Source organism: Hydra vulgaris, chromosome 02 (assembly GCF_038396675.1).
Source record: "Hydra vulgaris chromosome 02, alternate assembly HydraT2T_AEP".
NCBI classification, from domain to species: domain Eukaryota; kingdom Metazoa; phylum Cnidaria; class Hydrozoa; order Anthoathecata; family Hydridae; genus Hydra; species Hydra vulgaris.
The window spans coordinates 81,026-97,575 of NC_088921.1; the positions used below are offsets into that span (position 1 = coordinate 81,026).

Consider the following 16,550-nt stretch of genomic DNA (forward strand, 5'->3'; position numbering starts at 1 on the left):
TTTTCCAGCCTGCCGGAAAGCGGCATCTGTTATCCTATTTAATCGCATCTGTTATCCTATTTAATCTGTTATCCTATTTAATTGCATCTGCTATAAATATTTTAATCATAAGGATAATATGCGTAAAAGTTAGTATAAAATGTTTTTCAGAATTTTTTCAAATTGATATTGTTTAAGATGGAATAAAGGTATTTTAGAATATAATTTTTTGGACTCATTCAAAATGCATACAAGGCTCCTGTTCCATTCACAGACGCACTGTTTCTAGTAGAGTAGGAATGTAATAGTCTACTTTCTGTGAACAAGTTTGTGATAGGAGATGGTAAGTTTTTATTTAATGAGTCAAAAACAAAGAAAATTAGCATACTTTACTAGCGCTGGAAATGTTGGAATAAAAAGTTTTTTGAAGGACTTCGATGTTTCAGATTTAATTGGTTGGAAGTTTATTATTCTAATGGATTGACTCTGAGACTATAGCAACTACTAAATAAGATAGTTTCCAACTTGACTCCAAACTTGACAATAATATCTAAGATGAGATGAGAATAATGCACAGTAAATATTCTTAAGTGCAACTTTATTGACATAATGACGAATTATTGAAAGCATACTGTTAGCTCGAGAGTTTCTTGCTTGGTTCATTAATGTGAATGTTCCATGTAAGATTACAATCAATTAATACACCAAGATATTTAATAACTCTTGAGGGATATAGCCATTTCTTATTAATTCTGATTTTATTTTCATCATTTTTACAGAGATAGTTTTTCGAAGAAAATTAGTTCAGTTTTTTTGGTGTTGAGACATAATAGTTAGGCATTTAACCAGTAACTATACCTTTTAGATCCGAATTAACATTTTTACATAAATAACGATACGATTTGTTGATGTGCAAAAGATTTGTATTATCAGCAAACAGATGAACTGAGGAGAAGTGAACAGAGTTGATTAGGTTGTTAACGTAGATTAAAAATAAAGAGGACCTAGAACAGAACCTTGAGGAACACCACACAAAACTGATTTATTACTAGAATTGAAAACATTAATACTTACAAATTGTTTTTGATCTGAAAGATAAGATCAAAACCAGTCATTTACAATACCGCAAATTCCATAATGTTTTAATTTAGAAATCAAAATACTATGGTTTTTGTAAATCAAAAAAAACACCACAAACGGAATATCAACCAGTATCAAGAGCTTTCCTAATTTTCTTTGCTATACTTATTAATGCATGGCAAGTAGAATGTTTTGATCGAAAACCAAATCAAAAACCATTTAAACAATTGAATGAGTTTAGAAAAGAGTACACTCTAGAATACATAAGTTTCTAAAGAAACTTAATAATGTTAGATAAAAGAAAGGTCTGTAGTTAGTGCATGAAAGTTTAGAGCCATTTTTAAATATTGGGATAACGGGAGATAATTTCAAAATATCAGGAAATGTTCCATTTATAAATGTGGCATTGAATAGTTTAGAAAGAATATTTGAAAATTCATAGTTAAAATCTATAAAAATAATTATGGGAATGCTGTTTGGACCTAATAAAATAGGGGTTAAAAAAATTAAATAAAAAAAAGGGAAAAAAGGGATCCTGTATACAGGATTGCCATTTTTAGTATTTATGAACAAAAAATTAAAATCCTTCATAAATAATTTTTAATTATCCTATTTTTATTTACGCACATTAGGACCACATTTGATGTATTTATATACAATCATGCGTATGTTGTTACATTATTCTTGTTAACTTTAAAAAATTATAAAAAACAATGCTAGTCACTATTGCTTTAGTGGTTTATTAAATTTTATTAAATTAAAACAGTGTTGAATTATATGTATTATATATAAAAAAGTTGTATTGTTATTTTGTTCTTGTTAACATTAGCAAATTAAAAAGAACATCAAAAAATTAATATAAACAAAACAGTATTGATTTAATAAAATAACATTTTTTGAACAATAATTACATGATAACATGTCATTTATGTATCTAAATTATAATAATTACAAAAATAAAGTACATCTAAGCTTCTTGCTTAGATGTACTTTATTTTTGAATTTCTATAATTTAGATACATAAATGACAAAGTTTTTATATATATTGATGCACTATAAGAAAATATTATACCCTGAAGTGATATTTGAAATTTATTGTCTTCAAATTTATATAAATAGTTATAAACGCAATGCTACAGGTGGTATAGTCATGACATTTGCAACTCTAAAAATTTGGTGAAAATCAATGAACCATTCAAGCAACTGCTACTTTAGCATTGTTAATCACATAAAAATTTCACTCTGACAAAAAAGGTACCTCATTTATTTATTCAGATATTCCTTCAACTGATACCCTAGGACTACACAGCCTTGAACTACCTATTCTTCTCCCCCTAAGAAGGATCAGCCATCTTCAAGAGAAAGCAGTAAGTCTAACAGCAAAGGGGATATCGGGGGTACAAGCTATAGTTTAACAGGTGAGGTTGATAAACTATAGCTTGTACCATAATTGTTGAGGCCATAATTGCCTAGTTAAAAAGACAATGATTTATTGAGAGACCAAGGTTTTATAAAGTCATAGATGAACTTTTGATATCAAAGCTTAAACAGTGGGATTTGTTGAACAAAAACAAATCACAATTCAGAGAAAACGTATCTAAAACTTTACAACCTATTCAGTCAGAAAGCCCATTGCTTCTGTAACGTTGTGGTTGATTTTTTCAAAGCCAAGGGTATCACATGCCAAGTAAATAGCACCTATTTATAGACAGTTCATTTGGAGACTCAAAGCCGTGTTGCTTCACAATGATAACAACTGGCCGCCCATTCTGTTGGCTCCTTCTGTGCATCTCAGGGAGGACAAGACTAGTGCCAAGATGTTGATGAGTACCTTGATGTATGATGACTAGAGATCATCAAAAACATGGAAATGGCATTATTATATTATTCTACTAGAACTTTAAGGTTTTCAAACTAATTCTCAATATCTTTCGCTTCACTACAAAAGGTAAGAACTGGCTACAACAAAGTGAGTTCTCTGTGGGAAAGAGCAATGTGGAAGCTGCTGCTAGAACTCCAGAAAACACTGAAACCACCAATACTGAAAATCAATGCACATATTCATAAAAATCTTTTCCAGAACCTGTCTAAGGATAAGGTTAGAGCTTTTACCTTAGCCAAACCAGCCAAATCATAGAATCAAGATAATTATAAGGCTGAAAACTCTGTGGAAAACAGTTTATACCAGAAACTCAAAGCCAAGTTGTTTACAATGGAAACAACTGCCCTTCTGTTCTGATCGTTCATTCTACGCATCTCAAGGACAAGACTCTCGAGTGCTTTGATGTATAACAACTACAGAGGTCATCAAAGGTTCAAAATGGCATCATTTTACTGGCCCTTCAAGCTTATTGTATAATTTTCCGATTTCCTTTGTCTCTGGGACAGTAAGAACACTACCACAGAAAAAGCTGGTTATGCAACTAAGTTTTTTGAAGGCAAGAGCAAGGTTTAGTGGGAGCAGCTGATAAAATCCAAGAAAAAACTACCACCACTGCAATTCAGGTTTCATCAAAATCTTTTTTAGAAGATGAGGCTAAACTACAGAGCTAGTAACTTTGTTGAAACACAGATCAAGATTATAGAAAACGATGCCCTCAAAGAGTAATTGTATATATGATAACCACAATTATAGGTAAATACAAGATTTGGCTCTAAAATGCAAAATTAGCAGACAAATGGTCAGAACTATCAAGAAAAAGCATAAAATCAAGTCCTTTAAGATGTATAAAGCCCTTGATCACAATGCTGAAGAAAATTTAAAGGCAAAAAGTCATGCAGGAAAATTATTCAAATTATTTTGTAGAAAAAAAAAGTATAATTGTGGATCATAAAACTTATGTGAAATTAAATTTCAAAACGATTCCAGGACATCATTTTTATATGGGAGTTTCCAGGAAAAAGGCAAAGGCTAAACTTTAATATTTACTTCATAAAACTAAAAAATTCCCAAAAAAATTACGGTTTGGCAAGCCAGATGTCAATGTGGATTGAAAACATTAAATCTTGTCACTTATTCCACAATAAAAAGTGAAATTTATTTCAGGTTACTAGCTCAGTAGCTTGGCCTCATCTTCTGAAAAAGATTTTGATAAAACCTGAATTGCATTAAATTGGATTATTGCCATTGTGGAACACCCATGACAATAATGCAATCTTTTGCCTGACCTAGCGTCTTGTCAATACTCCAAATCTATGTTAATAATAGTATAAATTTATACCTAGAACGCACAATCCTGCAAATTGTCCCGAACTTCGTCCAATTAGGCAATTATTAAAGCCAAATAACGTAAGAAGTTTAGGCAAGCAAAACTAAGTACTGATCACAAAGTATGGATCTCAACTAGTGCAAAATCTTATGACTCCAATTAGGAGAAAAATTAAAAAATTTTATTTTACTAAGGAAACTTTTTATTTAATCATTTATTTATTTTTGTTCTAGACTTAATAAGCATTCTTAAAAAAGGTAAAACATTTAGGTTGATGAAAAAAAGCAACTGGAATGACATTAGGAACCATCAGCAATCTGATTGAAAAGTACAAAATGTTTGAATTAGCATAGACAAGAAGCGACACTAAGCATACGTCAAAGAAAGTAAAAGTGTTTTTTATCCAGAAGCAGACTAAGTTACATAAATAAAGGGCTCAAAGGCTAGATTTTATTGCAATTGAACACCAATATGTGCCATTCTGGATCAAAAAAGTGACAATTTCTAAAGCAAAAGGAAGAGCTAATGATCATGCTCCTAGAAGCTTAGACTCAAATCAGTCCAGATAATACAAAAAAAATGAGTTGAATCAATGCAAAATCGACTTGCAGAAGTCTTAAAAGCTAAAGATAGTCTAACTCGATATTAAAAAGTCAAAAAATTTAATTACTTGAAGAAATATTTAATACTCAAAATTTGTTTGGATACTTATTTAAAGGTAAAAAAATGCATAGTTTGAATGCATCGTTAAGTTTTTAGGACATAAAGTTAACTATTTTAATTTATTTATTTCTTTTAAGTTATTGAATTCTTGATTAAATTTGCATTTATAACAATCATAAATTTTTTATATCAACTTATTTTTCTTCTGAAATTACTTTTCAAAGTTTACTTTTTAAAAAAAAAAAAAAATTCATTTAGGTAATTATATCTCCTACTGTATAAGATGTGTGACACAGATGAATTTATTTATATTCTTAAACATACTAAATACAAAAGAATAGAGTCTATCATTTAGTGAAGTAAAGAAAAAACAGCTTTAAAAAAAACTTAATGTTTAGAAACTTTTGATTTTAATAAACTTACACTTTTGATAAATAGATAAACTTTATCTAAAATGACTTATAATAATGCAACAAAGTAATAAGGACTTACCAAAAATAATACACAAAAATGAAGATTCTTCACAAGATTTTTTTAATGGATTCAGGTTAACAAGAAACTTTAATAAACTATTTTGATTTTTATTGGTTAAACCACAAATCATTGATAAACAACTCTTCAGCTTTTCATTGGTTATAATCTCTTCACTACTTAAACAATTATATGCATATACAGATGCACAAAACTCCATTATTGTCAAATGTGCAAATTGATAAAGATAACCTAGATTTGTTTCAATCCTTTCAATAAATCCAAAAAAATTTTCTTCATTTCTATCAAAGTTGTCAATGATAAAAGTTTGTATATCTTCTTTGGAAAAAATTACTCTATTTTCAATAAACAATTGATATGCAATTTTACAAATGTTTAAAATATATTTTTTATTGGAATTGTTTTCCATTAACTGATAAATCAATTCATTGTTTTTGATGATGTGTTTTTGCAAAAAGTATAAAAAAATATTTGCGTACAAATCTGTCATTGTTAAAAAAGAACTTTTGCATAGATTTTTTGAATTACTAATAATCTTACACATGGAAGATAAATAAAATGGAACAGATGACATGGACTTTGCAATTGCAGATTCCTTTAAAGTTGCTTTCATAACATCTTTTTTTTCCTCTAAAACATTATTTTCTATATAATTATTTATTCCGCTTTCATTAAATCCCATAATTTGAATGTTTATCTTATCACAATGCTCTGTAGTTATACTTTGGTACTTATCAATTGCATAAACTCTGCCAGCAACTACATATTTATATTTTTGAATTTCTGTTAAAGCATTAACGATTGGATAGTTACAATTTGAATTGTAATTTATTAACTCATTTAAATAATTAAACTCATCTAACCCATCAATTATAAACAGTGCAGGATGAATATTAATATCAAAATCATTTATAATTTCTTTGTAGAAAAAGTTTACTAATTCGTTAATGTTACCAATATTTTGACATAGATTAAGTCTCCTGCATTCCAAATAAAACACAAGTTTAACATTTTCCCAAATTAGGCCATTTGACCAATCAAGCAAACATTTTCTAAGTAACCATGTTTTCCCGATACCAGCTATTCCAGATATTAATGTTACAGATTTTTCTTTCCTAAATATTTCACTATATGGAATTGGTGTATAACACAACTGCTTTTTCAAAAATTCTTCTCGTTCAACACTAAATACAGCATCTGTTTGAGTATTAACTGCATCAACCATACATAGATCAACAAATTTATGCATTAAATCAACATTTGCAGGTAATTTTAATGGTGGTTGAACTTCACATATTTTCCCATAATTTGTAAGATAGAAACTTTTGAGTGCTGTGCATATCTCTGATATATCTAAATACAATAACTCATCATCATCATCATCATCATCATCATCATCATCATCATCATCATCATCATCATCATCATCATCATCATCATCATCATCATCATCATCATCATCATCATCATCATCATCATCATCATCATCATCATCATCATCATCATCATCATCATCTTCATCATCATCAACATTAGCACTACCATCATCATCATCATCATCATCATCATCATCAAAATTAAAAAAAAAAAAAGTTTAGAAAAATTTGTTTTCTATTAAAAAAACAGACTTAAATTTTAAATATTTCATTATATGTCTGAAAAACTGGAGATTTGGTAATACTAAACCATATATCATTTTGAGTGCATTTTATTATATTTAATTTGGTTAGAGTTTAGCAATTACCAAGTTTTGTAATTACTGTTTTACTTATTTTTTCAGGATTTATGCACAAGAAATGTGATGTCTAATTTTTATTCTAATTTACAGAACTAAAATAACTTGTGAACAGTCACTGTCAAGCTAACCCAGGACACTTCTTGTAGAGTAGGAATGATAGTATCTTTACTAATGTCTTTATGTTTCTTTATATTAAAGTTTTAACTAGATGACATAGCATTAAAAACAAGTAGACCATACCATTAAGCTGATGTTTTTAACTGAGCGGTATGGTTTTTGTTGTCAACTGATTATTCATGCTATAACTAGTTAAAAAACTATTATGAAAAAATTAATTCAGTTTTCCACTTTTTTTTCACAGCACAGAAGACTTCTAGCTAAATTGCCTGATGTAGTACTACCATCTAGATCTGATAAAGCTACAAAGTCACACTTAATCCTGTAGTTTGCTAATTATTTACAGAAATTTTTTTTTCCATACTATGAAGAACTAAGGACTGTTTCAGACTCTGTCAATGAATAAACTTCAGCAAGCATGATATCGAGAAGCATGAAATCTACGAAGTAGTGTATGGGCTACTTTTACAGACAAATTAAATCCAACTATTAGACTTGTTGTTTGCTTCTGACATATTAAATCATTTGACTTTCTAGTTAAAAAACAGTAATCTTAAATTCCTCTTAAACTCTAAAAATATCTGTGGCATGGTTTCAATATCTTTATAACAATTATAATAACCAAACCTTCTTCTTTTATCATTTTGATAGCTGCATTAAAAAAAGTTATTATCTGGATCAGTGGATGTAAAAAATCCTGTTGTAAAAAGTTACCTTCTAAATTCTCTGTAAAAAAATCTGTGTGTGGACATTTTCAAGCTTAAGAATAAACATCAAGAATATTGTGATTTTAATAGATTCTGTAAAGGTAGAGTAAACTTTATCATATGATTTTGTAAGGTCAATTTCAAGAATTTTTCAAGATTTAAACTTTTTTCCAGTAAGGATAAATTCATGTCGCTAGATCAATATATGCATCATAGGGCGAACCCTATGTTACATGTTCAAGAACAAGATTTTTGAAGTTTTTAATTTAAAGGTGATAAACGTTCATAATAAGGTAAATCAATTAAAACATTTCCACATAAAAGCTAATGCATGTTTTTATTTAAATACTAATAGCTTATACCCATTCTCAAAATAGTCTGTGTCAAGGAACTAATCTCTTATGCCAAATCTATTTTTTTAATAATTCATTATATACTGGCCTAAATAAAAGCAATTTTTATAACAAATTTATATTAACCACTGCATATTATTAGTGGTAAATATAACTTAATCACTATTAATACAAATTGGTAATTTATGGGTCAACCATAATTTACACAATGCAATTTTTAACTTTTGCCACCACTACCCTTGTCACAACATTGTAACTCCATAGTAACAAGTCCCAATCGAGTGAATAAAAAAACAAAACAACTAACCTCTTCCCCCCTCATCCCATCTCCTTCCCCCCAGAGTGTTGTGTAATTTATAGACAACCCCTTAACCACTATACATTATAAGGAGAGAGTGGTCTGAACAGGTTTCATGTCATTGACACAATTTAAAATTGAACCGACCACAAAAACTAAATTAGTATGATCTGAAAAATACTTTGAGGTTTAAAACATAAAATACTCCCTCCATCCGGAAATATAGTATACATTTTAGCGATTTTTGTTGTCCGGAAATATGGTATACATTTGCGAAAAAATAAAATAAATCAAAATGTACATGACAAGTATATTATATTAACTTTATTTGAAACATTTTAATTAAATAAGAATGATTTTTTTCACTAGAAATTTGATTTGGCTTTATTGTGCGCTTCTTTGGAACATACATATTTTTCTAGCAGTCCACCTTCGTGACGAAATTTTTCTTTACTTAAATGAAGTATTTTATAGCAATTTCCTCCACCTGCTAACATAATTATCTCCATACATGCTTGCAATGTTGTAAAAACGTTATCAAGAGTATTTGCTTCTAAGTGATGAATTGCAGTGGTATTAAATTTATTTGTCTCAAGAAACACTGATGTTTGAGCATTAAGTTTTTAATTAAGAATGATATTGCTTACGCCAAATATTTCAGGTTATATTGTAATGAATATTTAATATAACAATGTAATGACAGTTGCAATTTACTTTTATAATCACGATAATCTACAATTTTTGTTGAAATGTATACCATATTTCCGGACGGAGGGAGAAATTTATTTTTTATAAATTCATTTTTAGTGGACTTGAAATATTTTACAATTTGTTGTTTACTAAAAATTTTGTATTTAAGAGACTTATATTAAACTGAATTATATTGTAAATAAGAATAACAACTGCAGGAACAGGATCATCATGATCACCCTGCTACTGGTACTATGTAACCAAGTACTACCTGTCTCATGCCCTGCTGTCTTTTAGGGTTTATTTATTAAAGCAAAGGTTAAGAGAAATATACACTTACTTAAAAATTTCCCTGTCTTGGAGTAAAAACTAGAGATAGTGTCTCGATAAAAATACTCATTTTGGGCAGGTATTAACTGCATCCAAATTAAAATTACCTAGGACGGTGATTATTTTTAATTAGTTAATAACTGTGTTTTATTTTATTAAATCAGGGCCTGTTTAAGGATTTTTTTTTGTATATGCGAGATCAAGGTTTGGCACCCCTTATTATAAAAAAGAGCGTAGTCATTTAAAACTCTAAAAAGTACTGATTGGTAATGTTAAATAAAACATATGAATTACCTTTCTTAGCAGAAAAATTTGTAGAGCTTACTGGTGAATTTGAAATTTCTAAACAATATATAAAAAAATTGGTGTATATTTATTTAAAAGAACATGAAAAAATAATGACATTGATTTATAGTATTTTTTTTCCGCAATATAATTAAATATTTAAATAAAATTTGAATAATTAAAATTATAAAATAATTAAATATTTTAATGTAATAAAAGTCACAATAACAACACTGAAATAAATAAAATCATCATTTTCTATTGTACTTTTAAAACAAACAAAACTGAAACTTAATTCAGGAGAAACAAACTCCAACATAAAAATAGGGCATTTTTATGTTGGAGTTTGTTGTCTTAAGGCTCTTGATTAAGTAAAAGTTAGAGATGGTGTCTTGATAAAATAACTTATCTTGAGCAGATGCTAACTGTATCCAATTAAAAATCCCCTGCCTTGAGGCTCTTGGTTAAGTAAAGGCTATAGAGAGTGTCTAGATAAAGTTAAATATATTGGGCAGATGTTAACTGCATGTTGTTAGTTGTGCAGATGTTAACAGCTACAGCCTTGTAAAATAAGCAATCCTAGGCAAAAACTTCAGGTATAAGTAAAATAATTCTATTGACCAGCCTCAAAACCCTTCTTACACAGTTCAGGAAACCTGACTACCAGCTGGTTTTAGAACCATAAAACTGAGTTTAGAGCTGTACCTTCATTAGGAGATAATAGATTGAGTTGCCATAAAGTAGTCATAAAAACAGAGACACAAGCAAAACCCATGCATCGATTCAAAAAGATCTAGCATTCAACATTAAACTAGAAACAATGTATTATAAATACATCTGCGCCAGCCTAATAAATGAAGAAGGGGTGTGAGGCTGGTTAACAGTTAGAATCTGTTTACCTTTTAAACTCAACACAAGATAGGATCAGGTCAATTTGATCAGAAATTACATCTAAAAGTTTTTGGTCTTGGGAAGAAGGAGAACAATAAAGAACAAAGAGAATTAAATATGTTTTTAATATGTTTAAAATGAAAAGAATAATTTCATTATTTTTTCATTTTTAACATTAAAATTATTTCATTATTTTTTTCATTTTAAATATTTCAAAATTATTTCATTACTTTTATATTTTAAAATTTCAAAATAATTTCATACTTTGTCATTTTAAACAATTTAAAATTATTTCATTACTATTTTCATTTTAGATTTATTGTTTGAAGTATTTTTATGCTATCAAAGGAAATAGAGGGCTAACATCCTATGGTGAGCATAGAGTATGGATCTGAAATAGGGGCAAATCCCTTATTTCATTTCAGAGCATCTTCTATATGAAAGTTGCTTCATATAGAAGATGCTAAGAAAGGATTAGAAAACATTTAATGACAATTTGTACTTTGTTAACCTAATTTTAGTTTTTATTGAATATTTTTTGTAAATAAATTTTTTTCAGTATATTATTTTGTTATTTTGTATAAATTATGTATAAAATACAATTTTTTTGTATATAACAATATAAGCATTGTTAAAAAAGGAAAAACAGTCAAGATGTTGCTGACTGTATATTAAAAAATATTTTGAATTGCCTACTAATGGCGTAAATATGCATTTAATGAGGGATGGGGGAAAGGGTGTGTCACATCCCACACACCCCTCACTTCATGCTGAAGTTATATATATATATATGTATAAACAATATATACAATTTTTTGTATATATTAATTTGTTCTTTTGTTGTTGTTGTTGTTTTACTATCTGCTTATCCTGATTAAAAATCTTTATTATTTTTGAATAAAATTTACCTAATTCAATTCATTTTTTTTAATTCATATTTTTGTATATAAAATATGTATTATAGAATATGCAAAAAAAGTAAAGTTTGAAGATTTATTGTAAGTTTCATCATAACAAAACAAGTGAGCACTGCTTGATCCTAAGCAGTGTATATTAAATATGTACATAGAAAGCTGTCTACGATAATAAATATCGTTTGTAGAAACATTAGGACAATATATATTTTTAGCAAAGTCAAATGCAAGAGCTGCTTGGCCGGTATTTTCATTTTGCATTTTTGCATTGCAGTTTTTGCATTTCAACGTGTTTCTTTCTTTCTGGCATAAAACACCTCTGCTTTCAGCAAGTGAAGCTCTTTTTCTTGACGACTCTTGATGAATTGTTTTACAGAGGTGCTTTGGTTTTTAAGTATAATATTGAGCTTGTCACATGTGAAGGATGTATCTTTATGAGGATAACCAAAGCTAATGTTAAACTTTTCTACAAATTTTTTACTGGTAAGAAAAAAAAGTAGAAAATTAGATAATATCTAATTATATTCTGAAATAATCACACATTAAAGTGTCTGTAGCTTTCTTGACAAACTTTATTCAGTGGGAAGCACTCCTTGTACATATTCTATATTTGATAAGTTAAGATCCTCTGGTAAATAAAGCTTTTTAGTGTCATGTAATACATAATGACTTTTTCGTCCTTTAATGCTTTATAGTAGTTTTTACTGAAATATAATTAAATATTTAAATAAAATTTGAATAATTAAATATTTTAATGTAATAAAAGTCATAATAACAACAAATCAGTGAAATAAATAAAATCATTTCTATTGTACTTTTAAAACAAACAAAACTGAAACTCAATTCAGGAGAAACAAACTCTGACATAAAAACAGGGGATTTTTATGTCGGAGTTTGTTGTCTTTAAGGCTCTTGATTAAGCAAAGGTTAGAGATGGTGTCTTGATAAAAAAAATTTATCTTGGGCAGATGTTAACTGCATCCAGCTAAAAATCCCCTACCTTGAGGCTCTTTGTTGAGTTAATGTCTCGTAAAATAGGAGATCCTAGGCAAAGATTTCAGGAATAAGTAGAATAATTCTATTGACCATAGAAGTATAGATCTGAAATAGCATAGAGTATGGATCGGAAATAGAGACAAGAACAAATCCCTCGTTTCATTTGAGAGTTGCCTCATATAGAAGATGCTCAGGAAAGATAAGAAAACATTTAATGACAAATTAAACGTTGTTAGTTTTAGTTTTCATTGAATATTTTTTGTAAATATATATATATATTTTTAAGTACATTATTTTGTTATTTTGTATAAATTAATTATAAATAAAATACCATTTTTTGTATGTGTTAAAAAAGGAAAAACAGACTACATGTCATTTTGCTGAATGTATCTAAAGAAAAAATTTGATTTGCCAACTAATTGCATAAATATGCATTTAATGAGGGATGGGGGAAAGGGTGTGTCACATCCCACACACCCCTCACTTCGCGCTGACCTTGCATATATGTATAAACAATATAAACTATTTTTTGTATATATTAATTTGCTCCACTTTTTTCTTTTTGATTTACAAACAGCTTCTCCTGATTAAAAATCTTTATTATTTTTGAATAAAATTTACCCAATTCACTTCATTTTTTTTATTCATATTTTTGTATATAGAATATGTATTATAATAATATTAACTTTGTGTTTAATTTTTGTGTTTCAGCTGCAAATAATAAAGAATATTCTTATTTTATGACTAATAACAATACATTAATGAAAATTAAAAAGACTAGAAAAAGACATTGGTGTTTATATATCAAGTGATTTGAAATGGGCCAAACAAGTAAAATATGCAGCCAGTAAAGCAAATAGTATGCTCTCACTACTAAATAATACATTCAAGTACAACGATAAAGATCTAATATGCAGCCAGTAAAGCAAATAATATGCTCTCACTACTAAATAATACATTCAAGTACAAGGATAAAGATCTAATAAAAATACTGTATTGTACGTATGTTTTCGATTCAAGTATGGAGCTTGTATTATACAAGTTGTTAATGAAATGAAAATGTGTGGTGTGTTGAACTAGAAAAAGTTCAACAAAGAGCAACCAAAATGATAGCGGAACTAAGGCATCTTGAGTACGGAAAAAGATTAGAAATTTTGGATATTACAACTTTAGAGACTCGGCAACTAAGAGGTGACTTGATCCAGCAATTCAAGGTATTTAAAAGTATTGAAAAGATTGATATTAAACAAAATCAAGCAATGAACTCTATTTACTCATCAGGTCCAACATCTAATATTAGAGGAGCTAAACATCGATTGAAACCTGAATTGGTTAGAAATTGAATGAAAAGACAATATTTTTTCAGCAATAGAGTCGTTTATGAATGGAATAGTCTACCAGCAGAAGTCGTTCAATCAATTACACTTAACAACTTTAAATCAAATTTGCAATCGGTCGATTTAAAAACAATAGCAAACAGGACAAAAATCAAGAAAGCTTATTATTAACACTTTTTTATTTAAAACTGAACAGTAATTAATATAAACCAGCTGTCATAGATATTGCTTGGCGCTTTATCTCATCAGCATTAACTATTATTATTATTATTATTATTATTATTATAAAGTTTTATTTAAATATAAAATTAAAAAAAAATTTATAATTGATAAATGGCAAATTTTAATTAGGATAGGTGAATGCAAATTTTTTAACATTTGTTTCTAAATATTAACAATTATAATTGTAATAGTATATATATTAATATAATATATATATATATATTTTTATATAAAATATAAATTTTTAAATATTATTATTAATAATTATAATAGTAATGGTAACTAAAGTTAAAACAATAAAAAATATTTTTACATTTTAACTTCTGTCAGATTGCAAATTTTGTTTAAAGAAATTTAATGATTCAGTTTTCAATTTTAATAATATTTTATCAGATAATTTTTAGGTTAATAAATAATTGAAAAACTATGGTTGCATGCTTCATAGGGCTTCATATAACAGTTTTCTATTTAAAAAATTGTGTATTCCACATCTAAACTTAACTTGTTAATTATAGAATAAATTAACTAAAGTTCTTGAAAAAACTTGTTATTATAACATTAGTGATATTACATAATTAATTGTTTTTTATAACATTATACTAGTATTACTATTTTTTTTCCGAATAAGTAAACTCTATAGCTACTATAAAAAGCCACTTGAAAAGTCACTGAAATTCTTCAAAAGACAATATAATTAAACATAGTAACAGAAGGCAACAGAATAAACATAGTAACAGAAGGCAAAAGAATTAACCATATTAACCATAATAAGAAGTAAGTAGAAACAAAAAACTTAAAGAAACTTCTTAGTACAAAAGACTCTTAAAGATGTTTTCCTATAAAATGAACTTTTTATTGCACACATCACATTAGATCACTTTTGGTCACATTACTTCACTCTTAGGTCACATCTTTTTTGCCAAAAGAGATTTTAGATTTAAGTTCATAGTATGCAAGCGCTGATCCGATGTGGATTATAGAGCAACTGAATAAACATGTACATTTGTGTTCAGAAAGGTCATAATATTTTAAGCGCCGTAACCATATCCAGCGTGTGAGCCTAATGTATGTTTTGTGTATCTTTTAAAATATCTTTTAAAGCTATAGCTTCAAAGCATAAACTCAAAAAATTCAAACAACGTTCTCTGCACCGATAAACAAACTGAGGAAGGTACTACCAAGGACATTTAGGTCAATTCATGTCTAATCAATCAAAGAAAATATTTTCAGAACCATGACATCTCCTATTTTCAGAAGCATGACATTTCGGATTTTGATGATTTTTGGAATACAAGCTTAAATTAATTAAAGAAAACTTCACTAAAAATTTAATGTCTGACTCCTTAAAGTTTCAGAGATATCAATACTCAGTCCCAATCTCTTTTTTGATTGTTTTTATTAGCGCCATTTATTTTATAAGTTAAAGCTAATTAAGTTATGCAATCAGCTTAAAAAATTAATGGCGTGGAAAAAAATGATCAAAAAAGAGATTGGGACTGAGTATCCATATCTCTGATTTCATTAATTATTTTTTCATTATGAATCAAAGATTCATAATCATAAAAGTAGAATTTTTAAGATTTTAAATTGCGTCTTTTGGTTAAAAAGTAATGCTGATTTAACAACATTTTGATTGACCATGGAAACTTCTTAGGTTTACTTAATAAGATATTTTTTATTTATTAGGTCAAATTTAGACAAGATTAATAATATAATCTTGTATATTAAATTATTTTATAACTCTTTATAAGATGTTATTTAAAGTTTGTAATAAATTTGACGTATTAAATAAAAAAACCTTAATACACTTATTAGGTAAAAATGATCAAAATTATTATTGAAAAAAAAATTTGAAAAAATTCATGTTTGGATTGGATTTATTAAATAATAAATTACTTCCCTCATCTCCACTAGATCTAGGGTTAGTAGGTATGGTAGCGTTTTTGTATATTTTTATTCCTAAGCTCTACATAAAATATTTATATTAAATTGTTTAAAAAAAAATCCACAATTAAACCTAGCATAAATGAATGAAAGTTAGCTTGGCCCCAAAAAATCCACACCTATCTCCATGTATATAATAACCATGGTAATAACCATGGTAATAACCATGGTAATAACTATAATAACCATGGTAAACATCAAAAACTAAAAAAATCTCTACTCAATATTTACTCTATATTTTCATAAACACATTTAAAATTATATTTAAATAAAAACTTATATAATCAAATATATTTTTAAACTAT

General features: G+C 27.7%; 1 protein-coding gene across 1 annotated transcript in view; it reads right to left on the bottom strand.

Moving 5' to 3' along the window:
• The window catches only part of LOC136076626 (NACHT, LRR and PYD domains-containing protein 4E-like), a 51,540-nt gene that overhangs the window by 13,963 nt on the left and 21,027 nt on the right, over positions 1–16,550 (bottom strand). The window contains exons 3-4 of the mRNA XM_065789924.1: positions 9,951–9,998; positions 5,424–6,776 (exon numbers count right to left, since the gene is read on the bottom strand). Of these exons, the coding sequence (XP_065645996.1) occupies positions 5,424–6,776; positions 9,951–9,998 (1,401 nt within the window). The remainder of the gene's footprint in view (positions 1–5,423; positions 6,777–9,950; positions 9,999–16,550) is intronic.